At 48.4% G+C, this 27,927-nt stretch overlaps 11 protein-coding genes across 11 annotated transcripts; 6 read left to right on the forward strand and 5 right to left on the reverse strand.

Moving 5' to 3' along the window:
• Positions 1–346: 346 nt before the first annotated feature.
• Positions 347–1,708, forward strand: GIQ15_01452 (uncharacterized protein; the record flags this gene model as incomplete). Its single annotated transcript, XM_033548869.1, has 2 exons — positions 347–599; positions 717–1,708. The coding sequence occupies 2 exons, from the start codon at positions 347–349 to the stop codon at positions 1,706–1,708; spliced, it is 1,245 nt and encodes a 414-aa protein (XP_033409820.1).
• Positions 1,709–2,205: 497 nt separating this feature from the next.
• Positions 2,206–3,616, reverse strand: GIQ15_01453 (uncharacterized protein; the record flags this gene model as incomplete). The annotated part of the gene is made up of 3 exons (XM_033548870.1): positions 2,206–2,362; positions 2,440–3,203; positions 3,266–3,616. The coding sequence occupies 3 exons, from the start codon at positions 3,614–3,616 to the stop codon at positions 2,206–2,208; spliced, it is 1,272 nt and encodes a 423-aa protein (XP_033409821.1).
• Positions 3,617–5,576: 1,960 nt separating this feature from the next.
• Positions 5,577–7,875, forward strand: GIQ15_01454 (chitin synthase D; the record flags this gene model as incomplete). The annotated part of the gene is made up of 2 exons (XM_033548871.1): positions 5,577–5,599; positions 5,655–7,875. 2 exons carry the CDS (start codon positions 5,577–5,579, stop codon positions 7,873–7,875), a joined length of 2,244 nt encoding a protein of 747 aa, XP_033409822.1.
• Positions 7,876–9,019: 1,144 nt separating this feature from the next.
• Positions 9,020–11,379, forward strand: GIQ15_01455 (uncharacterized protein; the record flags this gene model as incomplete). Its single annotated transcript, XM_033548872.1, has 4 exons — positions 9,020–9,094; positions 9,199–10,671; positions 10,782–11,096; positions 11,158–11,379. The coding sequence occupies 4 exons, from the start codon at positions 9,020–9,022 to the stop codon at positions 11,377–11,379; spliced, it is 2,085 nt and encodes a 694-aa protein (XP_033409823.1).
• Positions 11,380–12,128: 749 nt separating this feature from the next.
• On the forward strand, positions 12,129–13,606 carry GIQ15_01456 (3-ketoacyl-CoA thiolase B; the record flags this gene model as incomplete). The annotated part of the gene is made up of 4 exons (XM_033548873.1): positions 12,129–12,205; positions 12,302–12,482; positions 12,549–13,125; positions 13,182–13,606. The coding sequence occupies 4 exons, from the start codon at positions 12,129–12,131 to the stop codon at positions 13,604–13,606; spliced, it is 1,260 nt and encodes a 419-aa protein (XP_033409824.1).
• Positions 13,607–13,718: 112 nt separating this feature from the next.
• GIQ15_01457 (ubiquitin/metalloprotease fusion protein) lies at positions 13,719–14,774 on the reverse strand (the record flags this gene model as incomplete). Its single annotated transcript, XM_033548874.1, has 1 exon — positions 13,719–14,774. The coding sequence occupies one exon, from the start codon at positions 14,772–14,774 to the stop codon at positions 13,719–13,721; it is 1,056 nt and encodes a 351-aa protein (XP_033409825.1).
• Positions 14,775–15,468: 694 nt separating this feature from the next.
• Positions 15,469–17,248, forward strand: GIQ15_01458 (uncharacterized protein; the record flags this gene model as incomplete). The annotated part of the gene is made up of 4 exons (XM_033548875.1): positions 15,469–15,532; positions 15,639–15,917; positions 15,968–16,144; positions 16,407–17,248. 4 exons carry the CDS (start codon positions 15,469–15,471, stop codon positions 17,246–17,248), a joined length of 1,362 nt encoding a protein of 453 aa, XP_033409826.1.
• Positions 17,249–17,855: 607 nt separating this feature from the next.
• On the reverse strand, positions 17,856–18,494 carry GIQ15_01459 (uncharacterized protein; the record flags this gene model as incomplete). The annotated part of the gene is made up of 2 exons (XM_033548876.1): positions 17,856–18,299; positions 18,402–18,494. 2 exons carry the CDS (start codon positions 18,492–18,494, stop codon positions 17,856–17,858), a joined length of 537 nt encoding a protein of 178 aa, XP_033409827.1.
• A 1,067-nt stretch (positions 18,495–19,561) lies between these two features.
• Positions 19,562–20,676, reverse strand: GIQ15_01460 (uncharacterized protein; the record flags this gene model as incomplete). The annotated part of the gene is made up of 2 exons (XM_033548877.1): positions 19,562–20,553; positions 20,655–20,676. 2 exons carry the CDS (start codon positions 20,674–20,676, stop codon positions 19,562–19,564), a joined length of 1,014 nt encoding a protein of 337 aa, XP_033409828.1.
• A 327-nt stretch (positions 20,677–21,003) lies between these two features.
• Positions 21,004–22,531, forward strand: GIQ15_01461 (uncharacterized protein; the record flags this gene model as incomplete). The annotated part of the gene is made up of 4 exons (XM_033548878.1): positions 21,004–21,091; positions 21,191–21,297; positions 21,359–22,316; positions 22,383–22,531. The coding sequence occupies 4 exons, from the start codon at positions 21,004–21,006 to the stop codon at positions 22,529–22,531; spliced, it is 1,302 nt and encodes a 433-aa protein (XP_033409829.1).
• Positions 22,532–23,373: 842 nt separating this feature from the next.
• GIQ15_01462 (chimerin 1) lies at positions 23,374–27,110 on the reverse strand (the record flags this gene model as incomplete). The annotated part of the gene is made up of 6 exons (XM_033548879.1): positions 23,374–23,870; positions 23,947–24,042; positions 24,107–26,290; positions 26,352–26,873; positions 26,929–26,959; positions 27,030–27,110. 6 exons carry the CDS (start codon positions 27,108–27,110, stop codon positions 23,374–23,376), a joined length of 3,411 nt encoding a protein of 1,136 aa, XP_033409830.1.
• Between the last annotated feature and the right edge of the window lie 817 nt (positions 27,111–27,927).

Here is a 27,927-nt window from a genome sequence, read left to right on the forward strand (position 1 = left end):
GGAGGATGAATTGGTTGAGAAGGTTTGATGACGCTGGCAGCATGGACTCTATATTTAATTAAGCATAACCGATTGCCCGGAGCTAAGAGCCGTCAACATTCTGTCGGACAACAAGGGACAAAAAGGCCTACCATTGGTAATATGGAACGAGTTGTACCACAGCACATAGGAATCTGTCATTCTATACAAAGGTTGAAATAGCCCCTCACTTGGCTGGTATTACATTTGTACCAGCTGGTCAAACCCGTGAGAACACTGGCACGTCGATGGAAAATACGTCGCTCTCATCAATTCCTTTATTGATATCGGCGAAGACGCGACGTCTAAAAAATACCCACATTCGAGAATGAAAGCAAGAGCATTGATACCAGTGACGCTTCCAAGGGACAGCCCTACCGTCTCGTACTGGCAAGATCCGCCAGATGGAATTGCTCACTTTCGTTCTACGCCCAAACTCCCCGAGAGTGCGGACGTCGTTATTGTTGGTTCCGGTATCAGCGGCGCCTGCATAGCATATTACATCCTCTCGCGATCACCAGCCGCGAACGTTATCATTCTAGAAGCCAGGCAAGCGTGTAGCGGAGCAAGTGGACGAAATGGTATATCTGCACATGTCCATATCTTTTGCAGTTGGTGAGGAAACAACGTTAACCAAGTTCAACATCTAGGCGGCCACACGAAGGCAGCTTCATATACAACTTTTGCTATGCATACAGCTGCCGTAGGCATAGAAGAAGCAGTCAAGATTGCGAGACTCGAGTACGATAATATCAAGCAGGTTCATGCATTTGCTAGAGAGCATGGTATTTCTTGTGAGAGCCGCGAGCTTGAGACTGTGGATATTATCTACGATCAGACGGTTTGGGATGAATCAGTACGCACCATCGATCAAATGCGAAAGGCCATGGGCGAGGATGACCCCGTCAGCAAATATACGCTTTGGAACAGTAAGGATGCGGAAGAACGGTTTCTCTGCAAAGGGGCTGTTGGCGCCATTACTTATGAAGCTGGAAGTATAAGCGCATATAAATTTGTGATTGGAGTGTTAAAGCTATGTTTGGAGAAGGGTGCGAATTTGCAGACTGGAACTCCTGTGACGGCCATTACTCTAGTTTCGGGTGACGGTGATGAATCAAGATGGATCATTTCGACTCCACGGGGCAAACTGCTTGCGTCTAAAACCATTATTGCGACAAATGGCTATACAGCTGCCATATATCCCAAGCTTCAAGGCAGGATAGTTCCCGTGAAAGGGCAGATTACCGCACAACGACCAGGAGCCAATATTCCAAGAGATGGTCTGCCTCGCACATACTCTTTTGTCTATTCTGGCGGATATGACTACATGATTCCTAAGCCCGAGGGGTCTAAATTCGCGGGAGATATCGTGATGGGGGGCGGATTTACCAAGGGTGAAGATAAAGGACTATCTCAATATGGAACCACGGACGATACGACGGTTGCACTGGAGATCAGTGAATATCTGACCAGCAGCACAAAAAAGTTCTTCGGGGATAACTGGGGCCAGGATGACCCTGAAGGGAGAGTACGGCGAGAATGGTCTGGGATTATGGGATATAGTACTGATGGATTTCCGTGGGTTGGCGAGATACCTGGAGAACCTGGGCTGTATATCTCTGCATCGTTCCAGGGACATGGTAATACCCTATCAACCCCCCTAATTCTTCCACTTCCCTTAATTTACTAATATATTCGATATGGTAGGTATGGTAATGTGCTTCCTATGCGCCCAGGCACTGACAAGCATAATCTTTGGCGACAACGAAGCATCCCTTTTCACCTGGTTTCCTAGAGCGTTCCAAGTCACATCCTCGCGGTTAAAGGTGTAAGTCTCAAGATATCATTTGTATGCCACTAGGCCTAGTAATATAGGTACAAGATGGAGAACAAAACAAAGCTTGAATACATAGATGCAGAAAGAGGAAACCCATTACAGACCCAGTCCAGATATTTCTTTTGTAAGCTTTTTTGTTTCAAGAAAAATTCACCCCTGCACGCCGATGTAATGAAATTGGAATTAACAAATGAAATGCAGGTAAAATCAGGCCCGCCAGTAGGATGGAAGGAAAAGGGTCGTGGTGGGGAGGTACAGCAAATGGAATCGGGAGCTGGCCTCGAGTATTCCCAATATAGCGGAAATGAAGCGCTCGTAGGAAGGAGATAGTAGGGACATGGAGATACTGTTTAGCTGTCTTTGGCATCGACTTTCTTAGCGGGTCTCTCCTCAGAGTTACCAGCGGTCTTCGCAGCAGAATCTTCCTCTCGGCCGCGCTTTTGACCACCGTTTCCGTTTTGTTGCGATTCAGATTTGTCACCGGAGACCTGGATGACTGGGACACCTCTGTCACCACGGATAAAAAAGATAAGTTAGCAAAAGTTTCAAGAGGGGTCGTAAACCAATTGTAAGTAAAAACATACCGGCTATCCTTCTCGGCTTCAGGGCGCTTTGCCTCAGCTTCTTCTCTCTCTCTATTACGGTCACCGTGGTTTCTATCTCCACGACCTCGGCCACCACCACGGCCGCCACGACCGCCTCGACCACCACGTCCACCACGACCACCACGGCCCCCCCGCCCCCCTCTTCCGCGCCCACCAGATCGTTCGCTGGGCTTCAAACGGCCGGCTTCTATCTCCTTCACCTTATCGTCGCAATATTGCTTCTTGCTCTTGATGATCAATTCGGTGGTTCCCTTCCACTTTGGCTTTGGATCAACAGCCAAAAACGCCTTCTGGAGGTCCTCGGATTCGAACTCTACAAAGACGCTACCCTTGAACGTCTTGTCCTGGGTACGTCGAAGTCTGACAGCATTTGTTGGGCCATAGGGGGTGAAGAAGGCCTCGATGTCGAACTGCGTGCTGGGCTCTTCATCGCCGAAGCCCTTGGCGTAGATGCTACGGTGCATGGCCTTGTCTTCGAAGACCTTAACGGCAGATACATCAGGGGTTTCCTTGACGGTTTCTGGAAGAGGGGTCTTTCGGCGGACGGACTTATCGTCATCTACCAGCTCGAGGAGGTCTGAAGTTTTGAGGGCTTCGACGATCGCGCTGAAGGGCTGGAAGCGGCGCATACGCTTGAAGGAATGGAGAAGCGAGAGCTCGACAGGCTTGTTCTCGCTACCACCGACCTTGGAGAGAAGGAACTTGTCCATGGGAAGATTGGAGTCAGAGAAGTAAAATTCAACCTAGAGACAGATTAGTAAAAGATAATTCCACGGTATAACGCTGGTCAAACGACTGAACCAACCTGTTTTCGAATCTCAACTGGATCATCTGTCTCCTCTAGGGAGGTAGCATCCGACTTGATATTGTCCCTGTAGTTGACGCGCACCCCTCCCCGTCCACGACCGCGACCACTTCCGCGGCCCTTTTGTGACTCTGAGGCCTCCTTTGCCTTTTCATTTGACAGAGCATCTTCCCCCAGCTTCTTTGCAGCCTCAACAATCTTGTCTTCTTCCGTCTTCTCTCCCTCTGTGCCCTCTGGCTTGCTGGCCTCCTCTGACTTGAGCTCTGCGAGCACTTCCTTCACGTCCTGTTCGGCGGTGACATTTGGGTTGGCAGCCTCCGTGGCCGCGGCCACCTTCTGTTCTTCGGCCATTCTAAGTATCCTCTGGGAATTGAGCTTGCGCTGGTCCAATAAAATCGTATATCGTTAGCTGAAGCTCAAGATAACACTAGAGGTGAGATCACTGCCACGCAAATGTCTGTGCGGGGTCACAGCTAAGATGCGAAGCAAATAGGAATGAATGCAAATACCTTTTGTGAGCGTGCTTATCAGGCTGTCTCTTCTACCTGTTGTTGACTGAAGGAATCTCCTAGTTCTCCTCCAGCAGTTGTTTTGTAGAGTGAGAGAAGGGCGTAAAAGCTTCAGGTCGCGCGTGAAGCTGCAAAAAATGACACACAGTTTTTTTCCTTCTTAGCCTAGGCGATGTAATATCGATACCAGTATTTCAGCGGGGCCGACGACCATTTTGGGCTACACTTTACAATACGTTACAGGCCGTATTTTTCCCCTGCCAACTCCATATCGATAAAGCGCGATGAGAAAAGATATAAAGATAGGAAAGTCGCTGGTTTGTTCGCTGGGATGACACAGCCATCGAAGCTGCTAGAGGTGATTGGCCCGGCGCATAACGATGTGTGAAGAAGCCCTCGACCCGGAGGCAAGCCATATTAACTCTCAAACTCATGCACTGATCGTCTGTGGTGCGCTGCAACCTGCCTGTCATTGGGCTTTCCAACAGCCTGCGGAGTTCATGACAGCGCGTTCAGGGCGGGAAGATGTCGGCAGAGAGATTCACCAATGCGGCTTGTTCGAGAGATCGATCTGAGACATAGTCTGCGACCCTGCGTTACCAGATGGTGGCAAGTCGGCTTAGATCCCCCCCAATTGCAGGCACCATATATCGTGCCCCCTTGTCCATGATTTGTTGGCTCTACTCATGAGCTGGCCACGGACTGCGGGGCCCTGGATACCGGGCTGGTAAACGGCCTGGGTGGCCATGTAAAAAGATGGTCTGTCATATCTAGTTTCCTGAACGGCGATCTGGTTAGCACTTGTGTATATGCAGGTCGGGATGGTACGCTGCCAGTGGAAGTGAAACATCGCCATAGTAGTGCTTGCCCGAGCACCGTATATACTTGGCCTCCAGGGCTCCTTTCTTTTAAGCATCACAGTCCTTGCATCGAGGCTGCTCTTTCTCTCGCTTTTATCTCTTAACTCGAGAGCTGGTCGACGCTGGTCAGGTCGTTCGCTGGGACTCTTCCTTTGTGCCGATGTGCCATTGCTGGACCTGAGAAATATCCCACAGGGCGGAGTGAAGCGTGAAAGGCGACTAGTATTCCTAGTTAAACAGCTTTAGAGACTTCTATTCTTCTTTTTTTTTTCTTTTTGGGTTGGACGTCCGTTTCCAAAGAATACCATGACTTGACGTTGTTCGTTGTTGATACCAGAGTGACACTCCCGCAAAAACACACTTCACCGCAGCATCGCACTACATCACACTACACTACACTACACCACACGACCATGCAGATACCAACACACATCTTTTAGCAGTCCATATTTAGCATACCGAGACCTGTTGCTGAACTCTCCCTCTCGTTTCAGGAGCCCGCATCTCGGCGGTGGACTTGAAAATCTTCTAAACAAAGAGCAGTCTGAGCCTCATATAAAACTACCAGCTGCAAACCACTGGAGCAAGCCTCAACAACCAAATCTGCCTCTAACCACAGGGAAGCGACCCTGTTTACCAGATCGATTGTCGATCCGATATCTCAAGATCAGGTGCTGGAGTTGACAACGTTCATAATGGTGGATTACGACGAATTACTGACAATATGGCCCCTCAAAGACGTATGCTCTTGACCTAACATTTGGAAGTTGACTATGTGAGCTAACGGATCCTTATCAGATTATATATGTGGCAATTATAGGGCCTGTAATGCTCGCGGCCTTCTTGGAATGGTTCCTGTGGCTCGCAGCATTCTTATACTGCCTGTATAAAGTGTTTGTCAAAGCGGAACATGTTAGTGTCCGGGTACTAGCAATTCTCAATATGATAAGCTTCACTGCCCTGCGGTTAGTCCTTCCCTCTGGTTCCTGGAATCATTCAAGTCTAACTAACATGACGCAGAGGGATATTCCTCCCAGTAATGGTTGTCACATTACCGCTACCATCCACGATAACACAATACTTCCCGACTAGGCTGGTATCGTTTCTACAATGGTTTGCCTTTTGGACATTTGCCGTTCTCCTTATTGTGCCATGGCTGTTCTGTGTTTACAGGCTGGTGACGAACTCACTCGGTAGAACCAAGCGCATCAAAGAAGTCCTCGACGACAAAACAGCACCAAAGACCGTCATTGTCATGCCAGTTTATAAAGAGGACCCAGCAATTCTGATCAAAGCAGTGAATTCGGTTGTCGAATGCGACTATCCGCCTCAATGCATCCATGTATTTCTCTCGTACGACGGCGACCAGGTTGACGACTCGTACCTTGCAGTCGCGACCCATCTTGGCATTCCGAACAGCTTGAAGAGATATCCAACCAGTATAGATGTAACCTACAAAGGCGCAAGAATTACACTATCCCGGTTCAAGCATGGAGGCAAACGGCATTGTCAAAAGCAAACATTCCGCCTGATCGACAAGGTTTATGCTAAATACCTGATCCAGAACGATAACTTGTTTGTTCTATTTATCGATTCAGACTGTATCCTCGATCGAGTGTGCTTGCAAAACTTCATGTACGACATGGAGCTTAAACCAGGAAGCAAGCATAATATGTTGGCTATGACTGGTGTTATCACCTCAACTACCCAAAAGACTACCCTCATCACGCTACTCCAGGATATGGAATACATTCACGGACAACTCTTTGAACGGTCGGTGGAGTCGGGATGCGGTGCCGTTACCTGTCTTCCCGGTGCCCTTACCATGCTACGATTCTCTGCCTTCCGAAAGATGGCAAAGTACTATTTTGCGGACAAAGCCGAACAATGCGCTGATCTCTTTGACTTTGGAAAGTGCCATTTGGGAGAGGACCGCTGGCTCACACATCTGTTTATGATCGGGGCTAGAGAAAGGTACCAAATTCAAATGTGTACCAGCGCATTTTGCAAAACAGAAGCCGTGCAGACTTTCAGCAGCTTGTTAAAGCAGAGAAGGCGTTGGTTCTTGGGCTTTATCACGAACGAAGTGTGCATGCTTACCGATATAAGGATATGGTATCGATATCCCCTTCTCTGCCTTGTTCGTTTTATGCAGAATACGATTCGAACCACTGCGCTGCTATTCTTCATTATGGTTATCTCGGTGATTACAACATCTAACAAGATACAGAATCTTCCCGTTGGATTCATTGCGGTATCACTTGGATTGAATTACTTACTCATGTTTTATTTTGGATTGAAGCTGCGCAGATTCAAGGCTTGGTTATACCCGATTATGTTTCTGTTGAACCCGTTCTTCAATTGGCTTTACATGGTTAACGGAATATTTACTGCCGGCCAACGAACATGGGGTGGCCCGAGAGCAGACGCAGCCGAAGCTGACGACAATACTTCTCCATCCCAGGCGGCTGATCAAGCTAAGGCTGCCGGAGATGAGCTCAACGTGAACTTGGATACGTTCCCGCCTGCCACTCAGGGTAAAGAGCCCGTTCCAGTCCAACCGCCAGAGGTAGCCGAGGGACGCTTTTCTGCACCTACCCTGGGCCCAAATGGCTGCTACGAGAACACCAACGCGTCAGGGGTCACACTCCCTACTCACTATACAAATGGCGAAGTGGACTCGCGTCTCTCCTTGGATTCTAATTTCACATCAAATTCAAGGGCAACCTCGATAGGCTGGCCATGCGGCCTGCAATCTCTCATAGACGAGGACAAAAACAACGTGTACATGACAACGGAAGACCAGAAGAAGGTAGAAATGGCCCGCCAAAGCGGGCTTCACGGCAACCGCAATCTGTCCCTGGGCGAGTTCAACATGGGGGTCTCACCCAGCCGAGACCGATCAGGTTCCCCCGCTGCCAGCTCACCCGCGAGCCGAAAGAGTGTCTCCTATGATTTCCCTACCCCTGAAGGTCCGCTAGGGAACTTACCTTTGGCCACCCCGGAGTGGCCCAAGCGAGCTCGCACTGCGCGAAGCCCGTTAGGCAGAGGCTCTTCGGACGGACAATGCCGTGACGAGAAGAGGCACGACTCTCTTAGCATTCACCGCCAGAGCCTGGCACTGGAGACTGACGATGAAGGGACGTCAGAGGAGAAACGGGGCAGACGCCGTAAACGACTGACCAAGACTCCACGACCGGATGATATCATGACGAGACGACTAGAAATGACCGGGGCATGAGATGTTTATGGACGGATTTGAATGGTGTCCTTGTTTCTTTCTTACAAAGTAGACTTATCACGATGTAGGATGTATACATAGAGAACTTGATCAACTCTAGACAGTCCTTCTTTACCGTACTCTTCATAGCCTTTACTCTACACCCGTAGGCCTGTCCGATAGAACTGTCCTATCTCCATCTATCTTCTACCTATCTTCTATCTCCATCTTCTATTCTATATCCTGTCTTGGTCTCTTCCAGCAGCAGCCAGAAATTTCCATCACGTGACGCCAAGCCCAAAGCGCCAGCAAGCCAAAAGTGTGAAAACTTTCGTTAAGAACTGGCGCCTGTGACGACAAAGCAAAACCCGGCGGAAAAAAAAACCCTCCCTCCCAACTCCCAAGGCTCGTCTCTGCATTTAAGAGCATTTGTTCCAGCCGTACCCTTGAGTGTCGCTTCCGACAGCTCGACAGTCGACAGGACATTCATCCAGCTAAAGAACAAGGACAAAAGTAAGTGGGATCTGCGCTTTGCTTTTGGTTTTGTTGCCCGCCGCCGCCGTTTGTTGCCCCTCCATAGCTATCTTGATATGGATGTGTGGGATGATGCTGTTGTCAACACCTCCTTCTGGGCCGGTTTCCAGCGCCATATATATGTTTGAGAGGGACCGGGAGATCGAGAAGAGGAAGATGAGCGCATCTGGTTTCGTTTTGGCTGGTTTTCTCGTCTCTTTTCGCAGGGTGATAGGGAGGTCGTTATCTCTCATGCAGATACTGCATCTCTGCCCACCCCGCGTCCGTTTACCAACCATTCGACTTACAACAAGAATATATACGGTGATGAGAGATCTGAAGCCAGAAAGAAGTTACCTTTGCCATTGTCCGAGACGGAGTGTTGCTTGTGGCGTTGTTTTATACGGAATAAGGGGGATATCACTCCAGGGCTGAACTTGGCCCCCTGTCTCACCGCACTTTCTCTGCGGACTTTATTTTTTCTCCTCTCTCCCTCTCATTCTCCTCTGGCGGCGGTGTGCTTGTTATCGTTCTATTGAGAGTCCTTCATTTGTCCACTCTGGTGTAGCCAGCTGCTAACCAACCTCAGCTTGATTCTAGATACCCGAACCATTCCTTCCAAGCAAACAGATTAATCACACCTTTTGTCAATATGAGTGTCGTTGGTATAGATTTCGGTGCTCTTAGCACAAAGATTGGTGTTGCGAGAAATAAGGGTATTGATATCGTACGTTCATACCCCATGCTCTATTTTCGATGTTTCCAACTATGGTCAATGCTAGGTTCATGTCTCACTGACTAAAAGTTCCTCCTTTCTGGAGCCCATTATAGGTCACAAATGAAGTTTCCAACCGATCCACGCCGTCCCTCGTTGGATTTGGCCCAAAGAGCAGATATATTGGCGAGTCCGCCAAGACTCAGGAGATCTCCAACCTGAAAAACACCGTTGGCTCCTTAAAGCTGCTCGTTGGCAGACAATCCAACGACCCAGATGTCCAAATGGAACAGGACTTTTGCGCCGCCAAGTTGGTTGATGTCAATGGCGAGGCTGGTGCGGAGGTCAGCTATATGGGCAAGAAGGAGCAGTTCTCTGCCACCCAACTTGTTGCCATGTACCTCACCAAGATCAAGGCTACCGCTTCTGCAGAGCTAAAATTACCTGTTTCTGATGTCGTTCTCAGCGTTCCACCATGGTTCACTGACGCACAACGCCGTGCACTGATTGACTCTGCTTCGATTGCCGGCCTGAATATGCTTCGCCTTATCAACGACACCACTGCTATTGCACTCGGTTATGGTATCACAAAATTGGACCTCCCAGTTGAAGGCGAGACCCCTCGACGTGTTGCATTTGTTGACATCGGTCACTGTAACTACACCTGTGCCATTGTTGAGTTCAAGAAAGGCGAACTTAACGTGAAGGGAACCGCCTGGGACCGCCACTTCGGAGGCAGAGCCCTTGACAAGGCGCTGGTGGACCACCTCGCCAAGGAGTTCAAGGAGAAATACAAGATTGATATCAAGACCAACCCCAAGGCGATGACCCGAACTTTCGCTGCCGCCGAGAAGCTGAAGAAGATCCTGTCCGCCAACGCCCAGGCCCCAATCAGCATCGAGTCCATCATGAACGATGTCGATGTCCGTGCTATGGTTAAGCGTGAGGAGCTAGAGGAGATGATCAAGCCGCTACTTGACCGCGTCACTGTTCCTCTTGAACAGGCTCTCGCTGAGGCCGGCCTTAAGCCTGAGGATATTGATAGCATCGAGATGGTCGGTGGTTGTACCCGTGTCCCCTCCATCAAGGATGCCATCAGCAAGTTCTTCAACAAGCAACTTTCCTTCACCCTCAACCAGGACGAGGCCGTCGCCCGTGGCTGTACTTTCAGCTGTGCTATCCTGTCTCCAGTATTCCGTGTCCGTGACTTCTCCGTTCACGACGTTATCAACTACCCCATCGAGTTCACCTGGGAACAATCCCCCGATATCCCAGACGAAGCCACCTCCTTGACTGTGTTTAACAAGGGCAACGTCATGCCATCCACCAAAATCCTTACCTTCTACCGCAAGCAGCCATTTGACTTGGAAGCCCGTTACTCCAAGCCAGAGATGCTTCCAGGAAAGACCAACCCCTGGATTGGCCGTTTCTCGGTCAAGGGTGTCACTGCTGACGCCAACTCAGATTTCATGATCTGCAAACTCAAGGCAAGACTCAACTTGCATGGTATCCTGAACATCGAATCTGGATACTACGTGGAGGACGTTGAGGTTGAAGAGCCAATTCCAGAGGAAAAGAAAGAAGGCGATGTAAGTACACCCCTTATGCCGGCGTTGCCCCATGCCGCTAACTCATATCCCTGTCCGGTACCCCCACGGAAAAGAGCGTGTTTTCTAACATAAGAAAACTGTGGAAACAGACCATGGACACAGACGAAGCCAACGGCGAGGCCGAAGCCAAGCCCAAGATGCGCAAGGTCAAGAAGCAACTCCGCAAGGGTGACCTTCCTGTCATTGTTGGCTCTGCATCGATCGATGCTGCCAGCAGGGAGAAGATGGCCGAGAGAGAGAATGCCATGTTCATGGAGGACAAACTTGTTGCCGATACCGAAGATAAGAAGAACGAACTCGAGTCGTTCATCTACGAACTTAGAGATAAGATCGATAGCATTTATGCCGACCATGCCAGCGAAGAGGAGAAGGAGAAGCTGAAGGCCAAACTCACCACCACAGAGGTATGCTCATACATTCTCCCTTACTGTGTCGATATGTTCGCCGACTAATATATGATTATAGGATTGGTTGTACGAGGACGGCGAAGACACCACCAAGGCTGTCTACATGGCCAAGATGGATGATATCCGCTTCCTTGCCGGGCCCATCGTGCAACGCTACCTCGACAAGGTTGAGGCTGATAGACAAGCAGCCCCCCCAAAGAGGCACGTGGAAATAAAGGGTGACACCGGCATGGACGATGCCGATGCCAACGGCGACTCTAAAATGGAGGAAGTCGAGTAGACTATACATATGATAAAATGTTTATGAGATGACTTTTTTTTTCATTTAGCATTCATGTCTTTGGAGGCTGTTGTTTGCACCACCCACACACACCTTACCGTGCCCTCAAGCCCTACACTCCCCCATATTTCCTCTATTCCTTATGTCCTTACAATGCCATGACTTTCTCTCCTTTTTAATATCGAGACTCCCCCCGTTCCATTTCCTCACCTGGTGACACAGGTATAATGATCATAACCAAAAGGTCAAAAAGTGTTAAATAACGTTTTCTTTACACGGATAGAGGAATGGAGAATGAAATTTGTTAGAACTCATCGTGTAGCAGCTCGAACTTGCTCTTCTTCATCTTGTCGTCTTTTTGCTCGCGGGTTTATCTCGGCGTTAGTAGCGGGCCGAAAGAGGAAATTGCCTCGGCTCTTTCACGGCAACCAAAAAACTCCGCCCTTCCAACCTCGTCCTTGCGCTCGGTATATATCTGCATCTTTGGTCTGCAAGCTTTCTCTCTCTTTCCTCTGTCTCTACACCCTTTAAGAAGTTATATATTCACTGAGCTGTGTTCTACTGTATACTGAGTGAACCCCTGCTCCGCCCTATCCCCGGTTTTTTGACTAGCTTCGGCTCGTACTAGCTGCATTTATAGCTCCGAGGTCCCCTCATTCGATTTCCACTTTCCTTCGTTCTTCATTCCGTATCTCGATCGTCACTTGATATTTCTACCTCGCGATTTAAATATATTTATACCAGTCGAAATGGCTACCGCAAGACTAAATTCTATCTTGGCTCAGCTTAAGCCTGCTACCGGTGGGAGCAGCGCTGTCCAGAAGATGTAAGTTTACCACACCCTGCGGCTGCCCTGGTTTCATGCTCATGCTACCACCGCTGGGACTATGGGATTGAATAATTGCTAATAGTTGCTATGCAGCACCCAGAAGAATGCGGATGATATCGTAATCACCCTTGCAGCGCGAACGCCCATGGCCAGAGGCTTCAAGGGAAGCTTCAAGGATACCGAGCTCGATTATATTGTCTACTCTCTTTTGAAGGAAGTGGTTTCTCGCTCCAAGGTGGACCCTAACCTGATCGAAGATGTTGTCATGGGATGCGTATGGAACCCTTTTATCTCTATTTACTCTGCGTTCCATTCAGTAAACTAACCTGTCCCTCGATAGTCGAACAACGAGCGCGCATCCAGCATCATCCGTGCTGCCTCCCTCGCAGCCGGAATTCCATATACCTCCGGTGCCTCAGCCGTCAGCAGATTCTGCTCGTCCGGTCTCTACTCCATCCAAGACGTCGCCAACCAAATTTCCAATGGATCAATTGACATCGGTATTGCTGTTGGTGCCGAATCCATGACCAAGGGCCCCACTGGAAAGCCCGCTCCCTTCGCCCCAGAAGTCCTCGCCAACCAAAACGCAGCAGACTGCTCGCAGCCTATGGGACAGACATCCGAGAACGTCGGCTCCGACTTTAACATCACCCGTGAAGCTCAGGACCGATATGCAGTCGAGTCTTTCCGCCGTGCAGAGGAGGCTCAGAAGGCCGGCAAGTTTGTAGACGAGATCATCCCTATCACTACCAAGGTTAAAGATCCCAAGACTGGGGAGGTGAAGCAGATCACCGTTTCCAAGGATGAGGGTCCACGATACGGAACTACCTTTGAGGGATTGAGCAAGATCCGTCCTGCTTTCCCACAGTTTGGTAACAGAACCACCGGTGGAAATGCCAGTCAGATTACCGATGGAGGTGAGTGTCCCCTTCACTGGCTATATGAAAGTAGATTAGAAGACTAACTATAACAGCTGCCGCCGTTCTCCTCATGAAGCGTTCCAAGGCTGAGGAACTCGGCCAACCTATTATCGGCAAATTCGTTGGAGCTACCGTTGCTGGTGTCCCACCACGCATTATGGGCATCGGCCCATCCATCGCCATCCCCAAGCTCCTCTCCAAATTCAACCTCCGCAAGGAAGATATTGATATCTTTGAAATTAACGAGGCCTTTGCCTCTATGGCAGTTTATTGTATCAACACCCTTGGCCTTAATCACGCCAAAGTTAACCCATGTGGTGGAGCTATTGCTCTCGGCCACCCACTTGGCTGTACCGGTACGAGACAGGTTTGCACCATCATGAACGAGGCAAAGAGACAAAAGGCAAAGGTCTTGGTAACTAGTATGTGCATTGGAACTGGACAGGGAATGGCTGGTTTGTTCGTCAATGAGCAGTAAATCGTTATATTCGTCGTTTAATGTAAAAAGACATCATAATTTATCTTTGAATATAGAATTCATGAATTATATTTCTCCATGATCCTTCTCTTTCTCTAGCGTAGGTAATATATCATGAACCATCGGCCTCCCGACCAGAGTCGCCCTCAGGCTGCTCCTGGCGGCTAGCCTTCATGTTCGCCATCCTAGCCTCTGCTGCCTTGGCTAGAATCTCCCGCCTGCTCAGTCCCTTGTTAGAACCGGCTGAAGAGGCCTGGCTTGATTCCCCCGATAGACCACCGAGGACAAATTCACCTCCCGTCCAACCGCCATGGTCCACAACTCCCTGGGCATTCATATCGTCCCAATCTACAGGGTTATAAAACTCCTGATCACTGACACTCCGCCCTTTGTTCCCCCAGTAATCTGCCTTCTCGACTTCCTTCTCAATCTGCCCGGTCAGATCCCAAAAGTCCCTGTCGTGGTCACTAAACTCACAATGCGCCAGTTCATGACATAGCGTCTTTCGTATAGTCCTATAGTCCCGATATCCATCATACGCGTCCGTCCGAAGCCGGAGCTCAATAACTTCTCCCTTATTCCGATTTAGACCCAGTGTGCGTGACGACATCGTCGTGTGCTGCACCGGGTCCATCTCGGTAAGCAAGGGTATCGAGAATCGATGGCGGGCCATCGCCTTGCGGATTCCAGGGTCATCACGTAACCGGGCTAGGAACGCAAGACTGCGTTCGGGGTTGGGTAGATAGGGCAGCGGGAGTAGTTTGTGGAATGTATATTGGGAGGACGACGATTGCAGCGATTGTCGTGAAGCTGGCTTTGCAGGTTTGATTATTGATTTACGGGCCGGCAATGAAGACACAGGTCTCTTCAACGAGTCTATTTCTCCACTGGTGCTGCCGAGGAGAGTTATTTTGGCGCGAGGGGAGTGTAGAGGCAAGGAGGATAGGGGTGTCGGCGGAAAGGGAGACTTCTGTAGGCCCGGCTTGGGTGAGATAAGTAGCTTTTGGTTCTCTGGGGGAATAGAAAGTTTCTCTGAAAGCGCATTTGAAAGATCTTGAAGTGTAGAATCCTGCGGCAGCGAGAATGAATGGCTATTGCCTTGGTGGTGAACTGTGATGTTCATATTGCTCAGCTCGCCTGAGCTAGCTTGCAAATCGCCGGAGTCCATGTTGGAGGTTAGTCGGGCAGCTTCTGTGATGAAATATGGTGATTTCAGTTAGTGATTGTATTCGAGGAGTCACTTATATATACAGAGGTTTCGCCTCGTCTTGACTCGTAATCATGCTGTTGACTAGAAGGACATCGAATCCTTCTGCTAGTTGTTTCGGTCCTATCCAGACACGCCATATTTGCCTCTGCTAGCATTAATAATCTCGCCCTGGCTGCTTCGTATAGAGGCTTAATTCAACCCAAAGGACTGATAACAGCAACTATGTCGTAGATGAGAGTTATATACTCCGTAAACGCGGAAAGACGCAACAGGATGCCGTTCACGCCGCTTGGAGATGACTTATTGAGGTAATTCTCAAGCCTGGTGGTAACGGAATCCCAGACAGCGTTTGACTTGGGAGTATTAACAGTTCTATAGGTGATATATCTCCAGCCTCCGCGTCTGATGCCATGATCGTTAGATCGTTAGATCGTAGGCCAAATAATTTAGGTGTCTCAAGATGATGGCTTGATGATAACGCCAGGCCAACAGATACAGCCATCTGGCATCTTCCAGGTTACTACCACACGTCAGCAGCTACTAGAATATATTGTCAGATTCAAAGATAGCTGAGCCTTGGAACAACCATGGACGCGAGACGCGGCAGGTTTCTACTCTCCTTGCTTAATCGACTGGGTCAGAAGCCCGTCCTATGCAGCCGAACATCACCATTCCCCTTGACACGCGCAACGCGCGCGCTGCATCATCAAACTACTGTTAGTAGTATATCACAAGCAGAGGTGTTTGGAAACCTAACTCCATCATGTAATTTCTACTCTGATCCTTCATCAGTTCTCAGTGTATGCTGACAATATGATATAGCAATGTATGCCTACACCGCGGGTCGGTGGTTGCATCTCGACAAAGCACAGCGCAACGCGCGGTATATCGAATTTAATTTTGACCGCTTGTGTGAGAAAGTGCTTTCACTCTGCCCTTCTGCTACCTCGATTGAAAGCTGCCAGAAGCTCGAGGGTGGGTTTAGTAAAGTACTTATTCTCAAAACCGACAATGGTAGAGATATTGTTGTCAAATTTCCTACATCTGTTGCTGGATCAGCAAGGCATGTAACGAACTCTGAAGTTGCAACAATCACTTATCGTAAGAGAAATTCGGAATATTAGTGAGAAATTTATATTAACACATTATAGTGCAATGCAAAACCCAAGTACCAATCCCGGCTATTCTGGATTGGAGTGATGACCCTACCAACCCTGTTGGCTCAGCATATATCATTATGGAACATGTCGGGGGTGTCCTGCTACAGGAAGCATGGGAAGACATGTCATTTGAGGAGAAAATAAAGTGCATTGGAGCAATCTGCACCAGTATTCTACCAATAACTGAGCTTGACTTTTCAGAATATGGCAGCCTTTATTTTGCTGATGCATCATTTATTGATGCTAGTTCTAAGCAAAAGTTAGAAAATAATGTCAAGTACTGCATTGGGCCACATTGTAGAAGCAGTACATACTGGGATTGCAATGTTGGTGAACCAAGATATTACGTATCCAAAGGACCCAATAGAGGGCCATGTAAGCTGATCTTGCTTCCATTTATATGATTTACCCATTAACCTTGAATGTTTAGGGCGCGATCTCTCCTCATACGCCTCTGCTTTGATAGACTCTGGCCTTTCAAGACTGCCACCAGCTGATCATCCTATTCTTCGCCAGAACCAAGCATCCTACCAAGGCTCAGTGGATAGGCATTTAGAACTACTTAAAGTAGGCCAGGCCACCATCTCTGAGCTTATTAAACATCCCAAAATCCAATCTAATGCAACACCGACCCTCTTTCACCCTGATCTACACAAGAGGAATATTTTCGTCTCAAAGGATGACCCGACTACCGTGACTGGGATAATCGATTGGCAATGTGCTAGTATTGAGCCAGCATTCTATTATGCAGATGATATACCCGATTTCGCTAAGGTACCCGCCGAAGGAACATCGGATTCCTCCGAGGAAGCTGCTTGCAACCAAGCATTTGAGGTAGGCTTAGCTCTTCTCGGCCCACGTCTAGGAGAGGCCAGAAAGGTTGATGAAACACTCCTCCGTCCATTCCGCTATTGCCATCGGACGTGGAGAGATGGATTTATACCATTTACCTGCGAACTGATGCGGCTAAGAGACGCATGGGAAAAGCTTGGCTTCGAGAACGATTGTCCCGTACCGGCCTTGAGCCCGGAAGAGATGAGCTTTTACGAAGAACAGCTTGGGATCTATAATGGGATGTTGGAGTTTAGGCAAGATATGGTTGAAACCCTAGAGGTGGAGGGTGATGGCTGGGTGTCTGAAGATCGCTGGGAGGGAGTGAGGAAAGCTCACCAGTATTTCTATGAGAATATCATGGCGGGTTTGGAGAATGATAAAGACCGTGAGGACTTGAGGACTATGTGGCCATTTGATCAATGTCAACCTGAGGCCTGAAATTGGCCGGACAGTCCTAGCACCAACTTAGGCTGGATAGAATATCGATTGATATGAAGGTTGTTCAGGCGAATGCATGAAACTGGTTATATCCCAGTCCGACTAACTGAAATAAACGGATCTGGAGGGCCTACTATGCTCCTTGACCAGCAACATGATATCAACGTCCTTGTATTGTCATGGCCCTTGGGACGCGTCAAAAGTAAGGCGATGATCATGTGACTACGACGCGTAAAGCGATTTTGAGACTCGGGGATGAAGAAGTTCACAAGTGATATGGCAGCATGCTTCAATAATAGTGAACAAGAGGTATTTGATACATGAAGTTGATTATACAAACTCATATAGCCATTTCATGTTACTAGAATGCCGAATGCCACCAGCTCCTGACCTGATATCCACTTTCCCAGATATATTCACAGCCGGTTTGACCAGCATACCGCAGTTGGTTTCTAATGATTTATTCCCCCTTTTACTCTATAACCCCTTCGCTCGATCGAAGGGTGAGATTGGAAGCCATTTGCGCAAGTCAGCACTCCAGAAATGACTGAGTTCTCGACAAGTTAGCACCAGGCCATATGCTAGCCTATATTACCGGTCTTCGCACTCACTTCTCATATTCTGTCCTCCGGAGAGAATCATTCCCATATTCCGTGATGAGGATATCAACATAGTTGAACGGGACTTTGGCGAGAACTCCTTCGCATGTGGTCTCGCGTAATGGATAGATGTCAGCAGCTCGATACGTGTGGAAGTTTTTATCCGACAGGACTCCTGGCTCGATATCATTGTTTAGCTCGCTGATTCCCGTGATATCGGTGAATATGCCGCTGGTAATGTCCATCCATCGGGCGTCGATAATGTTTTGGCCGTCACCGCGCTCTCGCTCTCTTGATGCTGGATTGACATCTAGCAGATATTGTCGTGGCCTTCTCTGGCCCGATAATATACTGGTGTAATTATAAACTGTCTGGTTGAAATAATCGCCGAGATGCTGAAGGGTTTCGGAGCTGACTTGCGCATCCAGGTCCCAATCCCATGGGAGCATCTGCTGTTGGATAAATCAGTTAGCCTGCGCTCCATTGACCAGCATTACTCATGATATTCCAACCATCGCTCAAGAGCCTGGATATATGAACAATTTGTCCTTTACCTTTCCATTCCACCACCATCCCAACAACGTCCCGTGGGCTATCCAGGTTTCCAGCCCATTTTCCTGGAAGAATTGTAGGTACGCTCGAATCATATCGATTAGGCCTTCGACTCGATCGATATGGCTCATAACGCCATTGAAGTATCTATTATCATAATGGCGCAGCGTGTCGTCCGTTCCTGGCTCGTCAAAATATTTACCAGGCCCCCTTTTCCTTGAACTGTTTGCTACCTCGGAAACAGCTGTGACTGCGCAGTATAGAAAGGATGGCACCATCAACAAACATGCCCTTAGGGCCTTCATCTTGACTCTGTCGCTACCTAGTTCTTTCAGCAGGCGGTGCCTTTTCAGGAGGCATTTGGTGGGAATGCGTGATGGTATTAACCCAAAATGATATCATTCTATTGCTTGGAGTGATCTATACTCGATATCCATGCCTCATGGTAATGACATACATACCAGATGCCAGAACTATAAGCATATAATAGACAGTTAAGGATATAAAAGAACGGATACACTTGGTGTATGCGATATCGTCCTTCTGTCTCTGCGTGCACTATTTAATATGGTCGCGTGCCCCTTCTACTATTACGTCCAGATAAGCAGGCTTCGTCCACGGCTCTAATCCTTGATTTCCATGGTAGATGGCCAGCCGCTGGGTTCCGAGAAGGCAGTGCAAACTGCTAGTGGTGTGGTAAAAAGTTGGTTCTACTGCGTTCTATGACCAGGCTATGAAGGTACATAGTAAGCGATTTTTAGCTCGACACAACCGCCCACTTGGTTAAGACGGAGTATCCGGAGTGGCAACACGAACAATTTATAGAATGATATTGAATGATATGTTTCGCTTGGTGATATGTGATCATTTATATCAAACACAGAGCAGCCTGATGCTATTGAGAACACTACACCGGTGCAAAAGTATGACCCAAATCCGTCCCAAACCGATACCAGAACTCCTAAGATAGTAGAGACAAATCCTATATAGTTTTACGCCTGTAAATTCAGATCACCACGCACCTAGTGACCCAAAGAAAGAAATAAGTAACATGGACAAATGGCTGGAAGCATCGCCGTCCTCTCAGGAAATAGTAGGCACGGGTATGCAATTTAGACTACCCGGTTCCTCAGCAATACAGAAGAGGGCCATGAATATAAATTCAAGCATGGTCTCCATCATTGCTACTAGTGACACTGCCCACTTCAGACCAGCTGACGGGCGTATACACTTCTTCTCGTGACCGGCCAAGATCGCTTATGGAGTCGTCCGAGGAAGTCTCGAATGGATCATTCGCTATATGGCTCAAGTTTGAAGCGATGGACGGAGCGGACGAGGGTTGGGTTGGGGGAGTGGCATCGTGATCAGCCTCAAAGAGTACACTTCCAGGTTGGAAAGCCGCCTGGCTATGATGGTCAGGGTGGGCATAATAGAAATCCGGTTCCCCGTCCTCTGTATGCGTTAATGAGGCAGTGTCAGATGATTCCTGGGGAGGAATTTCTTGTTCACTGATGTGAATTTGGAAATCAGCACCTGGGAACTCAGATGTTGGAGTCAAATTCACTAATGATTCGGAAGGGTGGTTGGAGGATGTATCTGAGCCCATAGTGGAGGAACGTGAGGGCCCCATCTGTAGGCTCTCGATGAGTGCGTGGCGTTGGTCTGGATTAATGTCCGGGATGACCACTGACAGCGAATGTGAAGCAGTGCTTGAATCGCCTTGTTTCACGTTAACAGGCATTACCCGCGATATGTCGGGCATCTCGACGCCGGAGGCCTCGGAGATTGGGGGATGCAAGTCCTGGTCAGACTCTTTTGTTTCTTTCAATCGTCCTTCGCTGTCCACGAGTTTATCGAAACTGCTCATACTACCCTCTGAGCTGGTGCGCCGTTTTGCTGTGAGCAGAGCATGACGTCTCATGATGTCTTCCCTTGCCTTCCGTCGTCTCTCCTCGGCTTCTAGCCCGGTAGCTTCGGTCATGGATATATCATCTCTCTGAGCTGTACGCCTCTGCTCTGGACTGATCCCGTCTCCAAGGCTATGTAAAGCAAGGGCTATCTTGCGGCGAGAAGTATCGAGCCATCTCTTGACCTCTGGGCTCTCATAGGCGGCAATCCCAGCTGCAACGATGATAGTGACGGTGATCACGATACCTAAAACGGGGATTCCTTGTTACCACACCATTTCCATATATCAAATATAAATGATAAAGAGACACCTTATGAGGCGAACGAGGCCTTCCATAATTACTGACCTTTTGCTAGAGGGGCAGTCATGTTGAGGGGGATCTGTTGTGCGGAGTAAAACGGGAGCGGTGTTAATTCAGGTTCTTCGAAGCACTTCCGTACCTAGCTGCTAAGATCAACTGCTTAGTATGCGTCGAACCTGGCCTCACATCAGCCACTCGAGAGCAACGGGTTGGTGGCTCTTTTATGATGCTGCAATGCGTCTGCCTGTCGGACTTTCGCCCTCGGTCGTCATGCTGCTTAGATAAGCCCTTATCGCCAAACACTAAATCTCCCCTAATCTACAAATCTACAACTCGCCCAACGCGCCGTTAAAGAGTCAACGGGAAACGGCTGCATCTACGTGTCCTGGACAGAATGTCTCATCCTCCGACGTTACAGCGGAATCTGACTTTGACAGAAGAGCTGGAAAAGCTCGAGCAGTCCATCACATTGACGTTACAGGGTATGTTCGACCTTGCATTCCATTGCGGGTAGCTTGGAAAGGATATCAATACGGCTACTATGAGAACTATGGCTAATATCTCTGGTCTACTTGAAACAGAAATCGACTCCAACTTTAATCGAGCCCATCGAATAGTGACATCCAGCATCATTCCAATTGTTGAGCAATATGCGGAGAATTCCAAAGATGTATGGGAGGCATCAAAGGTATGGCCGGACATGATCCAGTGACACAAAACATTGGTCTGATAAATAGGGAGAATATTAGTTTTGGAAACAATTCTTTGAAGCGAGTGCCAATGTTTCGTTATCTGGCTATGAGGAACAGCCACCTAGTGAGGCAGGGCAAGATACCACCGTGAATGCCGATACGACTACCACTTGCGATTCGACATATCAAGAGTCCGAATCGTACGCCACGCCATCATCGGAACATATAAAATTAGAGCACAAGATTAAAGACGAAGATGACCCCGACCTTTCCACCCTCTCGCTATCCCCGTCGCATAGCACTCCGCGTGCTAAAAGTATGCCCCATACAATGGATGATGACGACACAACATCACGAATGGAGTACTCCTCAGCCTTTGACCAACACGGGGAAGATTTACCGGCTGTTGAATCACCACTCCAGCTCCATGACACCGGTCCAAGGACGCCTGGCAAGGGAAAGCAACCGAATTACAATGATATCGCTACTCCAGGCACCTCCTCATCCACCGTATTTAATCCCACGTCGAATTTTGACCTATCGATAGCTCGAAAGGGAGACAAGACTGATCCTCTCATGCACCGGGTCCTGGATAAAACATACCGTGTCCAAGCGACTCCCCTGGCCAGTTCACGCAAAGCTCCCAGCAGCAAGGGAGCTAGTAGATTTGGCACTGTGACTCCCCTTACCTCGCGATATAAACTAGATGATTCTCCGCTTTCGAGTCCAGAGCTAGAAGCTCCAAAATTACATACGGAATTATTCGATTCACCTATGATTCAACGAAGCGCTCGGAAGCGTAATACTAGCAAACCTCGAACCCCTGGGATTAGCATTTTAGCTACCCCTTCAAATAAGCATAGAGAGAAGGCAAACCCTTGGGATAGTGATGAAGAATTTGGCCACGCTGGATACGCCGATGATGACGATGAAGATGATACGGCACTGGTAGACTTCAGTCCTCCAAAGACCATGCAATTCCATGTACCGCAAAGTCGACTGCTAAAGACTCCAGGTATGCGATTCCTAGTTACTCCCCCCCAAATAACGTATGTTACTCACATATACCATCAACCTATAGCAAAAGAAGCTTCTAAACGCATAGTTTCGGATTTACTTCACACTGCTGGTGGCAGTGACCTCACCGATGAGCTGGATGATATTTATGATGAATCTAACAATAGCCCGAGCATTGTTCGTCGTTCCGGTTTAGATGACGAAACATTTTAGCCCATAAATAAGAGTACAATACTACACATGTACCTCGACATAATAAGTGACATGTATAAACGTATAGATATAGGGCCAATATACTTATAATCTCAAAGACAGGTCGATGAAACATGAGGGATAACAGATGATACATCAGCTATTCTTTACCCTTTCCAGTACAAAATTAAGATGCTATGCACGATAAGGTGGGTCTACAATCATAACATTCTTATTATTAATATGCTGGTGAGCAAGTAGCTGGAAAGAGGGGGAGGGTATGAGGGTATTGAGTAAAGGAAATGACACACCATAAAAGTTAACACAACGAGTCAACGGAAGAGACAAGAATTAAGACCAAAACAAGTAAAATCGTCACAACAGAAAGACATTAAGGGGGTAACAATGATATAAAAAGGGGGTAGGGGTAAAAAATCGCATTCCTGTCTGGGCCAGCAGAAGATTGGTATATTTCCCAAGTTCGTCTTTCAATCCCTTACATCCTGCTTTCTCCATTGCAAACAAATGAACTGAAACAGAAAAAGGAGGCTAAAATCAACAGGAAAGAAAGACGGGGCAGTGGTATAGTATAACCACTCTTGAAATGTGGGGCATGTCAAAAAATGGTAAATGCGAAATGAATAAGAATAGTTAGGTAAGGACAAAAATTGTAATGCAGAATTCTCCTCTCCGAGCCTCCATTCCGTGGCCGTCCGGTCTTTTATCTCCAAGAAAAAAAAATATATTATTGTTTGAAAAGTTGTAGCGTAAGTAGTTAGGTGGGTTGACCTAATCTAGTTCCACTATAAGGACTCAGATGTTGCGGAAAGTCAAAATTTCCAGGGGTAGCGTCGTTCATTTCATCACTCCTCAATGCCCATGAATATGTCCTGGCAGTTTTCTACCATAAACTGGATCGTTTCGTTCTTTTTCTGGACATCGGTCATTTCACGGCTCAAGCTTTCGGGGCGTAAGATTGTAGGCGCAAAAACAACGGCGATGTTAAGACTAGTCATGAGATTTTCCTTCTCGCGATCAACGACACGTTTCAAGTGGAAGACGAGGAACTCGAGGACGTCCCTGTGTACGCGAGGGAGTTCCTGAAGGCCTTGCTGAATGACTTCAACTCTTGCGGAGACAGGCGTCACGTTGGTTGCTTCGAGGAGCATGTCATACACAGGGTATGTGACGAGAGGGGTCGGGAGCATGCGGAAATATTGCTTGAGGGTGGAAGTGATGGCGTTTATATCAAGGTCGGGATCCGATATATCATAGTCGCGAGAACGCTCAAAGCCTTCACGAATAGTTTGAACTTGGGAGCTTCCTCCAGATTTCCGGTAGATGCCTTCCACGTCCATTCCTAAAAGAGATAAAAGTGTGAGCAGACATAAAGAAAAAGCAAATAGTATCAAAGGGTTCAACGGGAGATAGCTTACCTCGGAGTTCGACTTCCTCGATACAACGTGTGACAACACTAGGGATGACAGCTTTCTCAATCTCCAGCCGTTGCTCCAGTTCTCCACCAAACAGACCTAGGACATATTAGCTCTATCCAAAGGAGTCTGAAAAAGCCATGGAAATATAGAATATGCTTACTTATTGGTGATTCCAGAGCCGGGGAACTACCATTAGACTGTCCCTTCCATGGCGTAGGCTTACTCTTCTGATTCCCAAAGAAACCGAATCCCTGTCTGGATGGGTCCTGCGTCTGCGAACGCGGCATAGCTGGTCCACTTCCTTCCTGCTGGGAACCAGAATTATACGAGGAGTTCTCGTTAAATTGGCCCTGGCCCTCCCGCTGGTACAAGAATGCGCCCTTGAGCCCCTTGGTAACGCCCTTGGCAACGTTCTGACCCTTTTTCCAGGTAAATTTCTTGGGTTGTGCTTTGCGGATACTCACGACATGAGGTCCTTGAATGACGGTAGCCGGCTCGGCTTCTTCCGGCACCGTTACGCTAGAGGTGGAAGTTCCCGCTTCATAGGGAGTAGAGCGTGCTTCTAAGGAGGCGGTAGATTTGTCCTTATGGTGGGAGTATATCCCCAGGCCATTTGGAGGGGGTCGGGTACTACCGCCGCTAGAGGTATTTGAGTTTGCCTTGTACAGTTCCTGGATCTGGTGCACAAGCTGGTTGTTTAGCTCTGCCAACTGTGCATTTTTTAGTGACAATTGTTCAAACTCTTGGAAGCTCTTGTCCTTCATCTTTCCAAGGTTAGCTAATTCTTCAACCAGATCATTGCGTTTCTGAATCAGCTCTTCGATCTGCGGGGCAAAGGTATCTTTCAGGCCTTCAAGAGATTCGGCAAGATCTCGAAGAACAGAGTTGCTCATCTTCCCCAGATCAAGTGGCTTATTATTTTTCTTCTCGGCTGCAATATGCTCCTTCCATACCTCGAGCTCTCGAAGGATGATCTCCTTTTGCGCATCCAGGAAGATCATGGTAGATCGTTTCTCCCGTAGCTCTGTGTTGACCTGCTTAATATTTACAGTTGCATTAAGCGAGGATTCTAATTCCAAAATCTTTTGATCTTTCTCGATAACCTTCTGGCGCTCCCGTTTCAGTTCGTTTTTGAGCCAAGTTAGTTCGTCCTTGCTTTCAAGGCCACCGGATGTCGGGCTACTAAGGTCGTTCCCAGAGCTTCCAGTGCCAGGAGGAGATTTAGCAGGCCATTTGTGCTCTCGAGATAGCCGTGAGCCCTTGTCACTGAAACTTCTACCATGTCGAACAGAGTTTGACACTTTACGGAGGAATGAGTCCTGAGCCTGTGCATCATCGCCAAGGATACGCGCCATATCTTCATCTAGGGAGAAGTCACCAACTGCGCTGTACCGCAGAAGTCCAGGAGAGGACCCAGGAGATGCTTGTCGCTGGGCGTCTGATGGTAGAGTATAACTGCTGACGCCTCCGGATGCAGACCGGGTATGTGATGAGGGAGCAGTAGTTGTTGTAGCATTATTACGAGCTGGTGGTATGCTTTCAATCGCCTTTGATGCCACTGACGCATAATCGGAGCTGGTGGAGGACCTAACAGTGCCTTCATTCTGTTCTGCATGATCATGAGATGCCGGTGGGATTTCCTTCCTTTGAATGTTCTGATGAAGTTTACTACTTTCCAAGGAGTCTCCTCTCTTAGGTGGGTATTGTAGCTGATTCGAAGCGGAAGAAATCGTGCCGGGATTGGCTTGTTCAGTCGATAATTTTTTCCTCTGGTTCGCGGTGGAGTTTTGAGAGACGAGGGCTTCCTTTCCAGGAACCGAATGGCGGTTCGATGACCTCTCGCTGTGTCTAATAGAGCTTGTCTCCGGGTTAAGATGGGTGTTAGATCCGAAGTTGCCTTGGTCCTTGCTTCTGGGGATTTCCTGGGATAGCCTAGAGTTGTCTATGCTCATGCTAGCGCGAGCACTATGCGAGTCGCCTCGTTGGTTAGAGTTATTTGCTTGTTGCCCTTGAGGTGGAGTGGTAGCTTCCTGAAGCCATTGCTGGGGGATGGCATTCATTTGTCGCTTATCCTGATATGCGATGTGGGATGGCGATAACATCGAGGGGCTTTCCCCTATTCCGAGAGGCGCAGCGGCTACACGACTAAAATAGTCCTTTGGCCTGTCATCGCTTTGTGTCATAGATGAATTCGGGGAGCCCATGTGTGGAGACGGGTGCTCAGAGGGGGTAGGGTCAAACGCAACGGGTATGAGGAATTCTTCACCTCCGGACCCATCAGACCTATGAGTTGCTACTGAGTGACGGTTGCTGTTATAAGTGCTCGAGGGGAGAAGTTGATTGTCTAGCAAGTTAAACTCTTAGTTGATGGCCGTTAATAGCTGACCGGTATCACCGAGACATACCTTGATTTGAAGAATACGACCGGACTCCCCGGTCGTCCTCCTGCCTAGATTGGGGAAGGTGATCCGATGTTGTATCGGAATATATATCAGAGGAGGATGGCGGTTGTGCATTATTGTCAGGCACCATCATGGATGGAGGGAGTGATGGAAGCGATTTATCAAGATGCATGCTCGGGCCAGGAGGCTTCTGTCGCTGCGCAGCGTTCCGAGCCGTTCGTTTCCTCCTCCTCGACATTAACGATTCATGGCAATCCATGCAAAATATACCCTGCGAGGTTCGTGCATAGCGGAGATTTTCGATCTTTTTCTTGCAATTGCGGCACTTGAAACACCCGGCGCAAAAAGCTTGCTCGCCGGTAACAATCGCGACGTCGTCGATTTTGGAACCGCAGGAGCTGCAGCTGTAGGCACAATTTCTGCACACGAGGGAGCCATCGCCGACCATAAGGAGGTTTACGTCGGAGTCGAGGTAAGCGCCGCAAGTATGACATCGGAAGCAATCGATATGCCATCGGTTTCCGGCTGTTATAATGATTAGGAGTTTGCCGTTACTATATAACGGGAAGAATTCACATACCAAGCTCGAAAGCCTTTCCTTCCTCGAGAATCTTGAATACAAGAAATTTTAGCATATATCCATTAAACCCCAAAAAGAGAAGAGAAAACAGAAGCTCATACCTCACCACATCCTTTGCAGTGGATTGGAAAGTCGTCCTGGTCATCAGGCGACTCAGTCGAGGCTGAAGCATCCATATCCATCTTCGCGGCTGTCCCAGAATATATGCGAGTTGTGTGTGTTCAGCGTGAGAGGACAAGGATCGAAAAAGGGTCAAGTACGGTAGGACGTGAGCGTTGAAGGCGGGTCTATCAATATTGTGATATGAAGCATCTGAGAGCAAGTCCAAGCTTAAGATCCCCTCGATGAAGAGAATTATCCGGTATGCGATTTGTTTCAGCTATAATCGCAAAACCGCTACTATTCTGTAGTCCCAAATATAGAGCCAAATCCGTCGAATGAGAGGTACCGGTTGATTGTTAGACGGCCCCCATTCAAAGGTTCGAGGGCAGGATTGACAGGTGAGAGGTCGAGAGCGGGGACGATCAATATGCGATGTTAGGGACGGGGGAGGGCCGCAGGGCCACGTCGATGTATCAGAGTTGAGATGAGGGAGCGTAATGGATATTGACTCTATCGACCGGTCGAGGTTAGCAGAGCCACGATATGAGCTGCGACGGTCACGTAGTCACGGCGCGACTTGGGACGATCAAGATAACGACAGATGGTGTTCAGCCACGAAATAACAACAGGAGACAGAGCAGGGGGCAGCTGAGGAGGAGAAGGAGGAAGGATACGAGCTGTCTTGGATGGGCTTGAAGCGAAAATAACGGACCAAGAATATGCGAAACACACCAATAGCTCCTGAAAGGGGGCAGCAGCAAAAAGCAAAAGCAAAAGCAACAGAAACGAATGCTCGTCTTCTTCTTCCCCTTTCAGTATGTAGAAGGGGTTGCGCTGGTTGATACGCGGATAAGATTATATATATAAATCTATTTATCCGTATAGAACTCTATGACC

Source organism: Arthroderma uncinatum (assembly GCF_011692745.1).
Source record: "Arthroderma uncinatum strain CBS 119779 chromosome Unknown scaffold1, whole genome shotgun sequence".
In the NCBI taxonomy this organism is placed as follows: domain Eukaryota; kingdom Fungi; phylum Ascomycota; class Eurotiomycetes; order Onygenales; family Arthrodermataceae; genus Arthroderma; species Arthroderma uncinatum.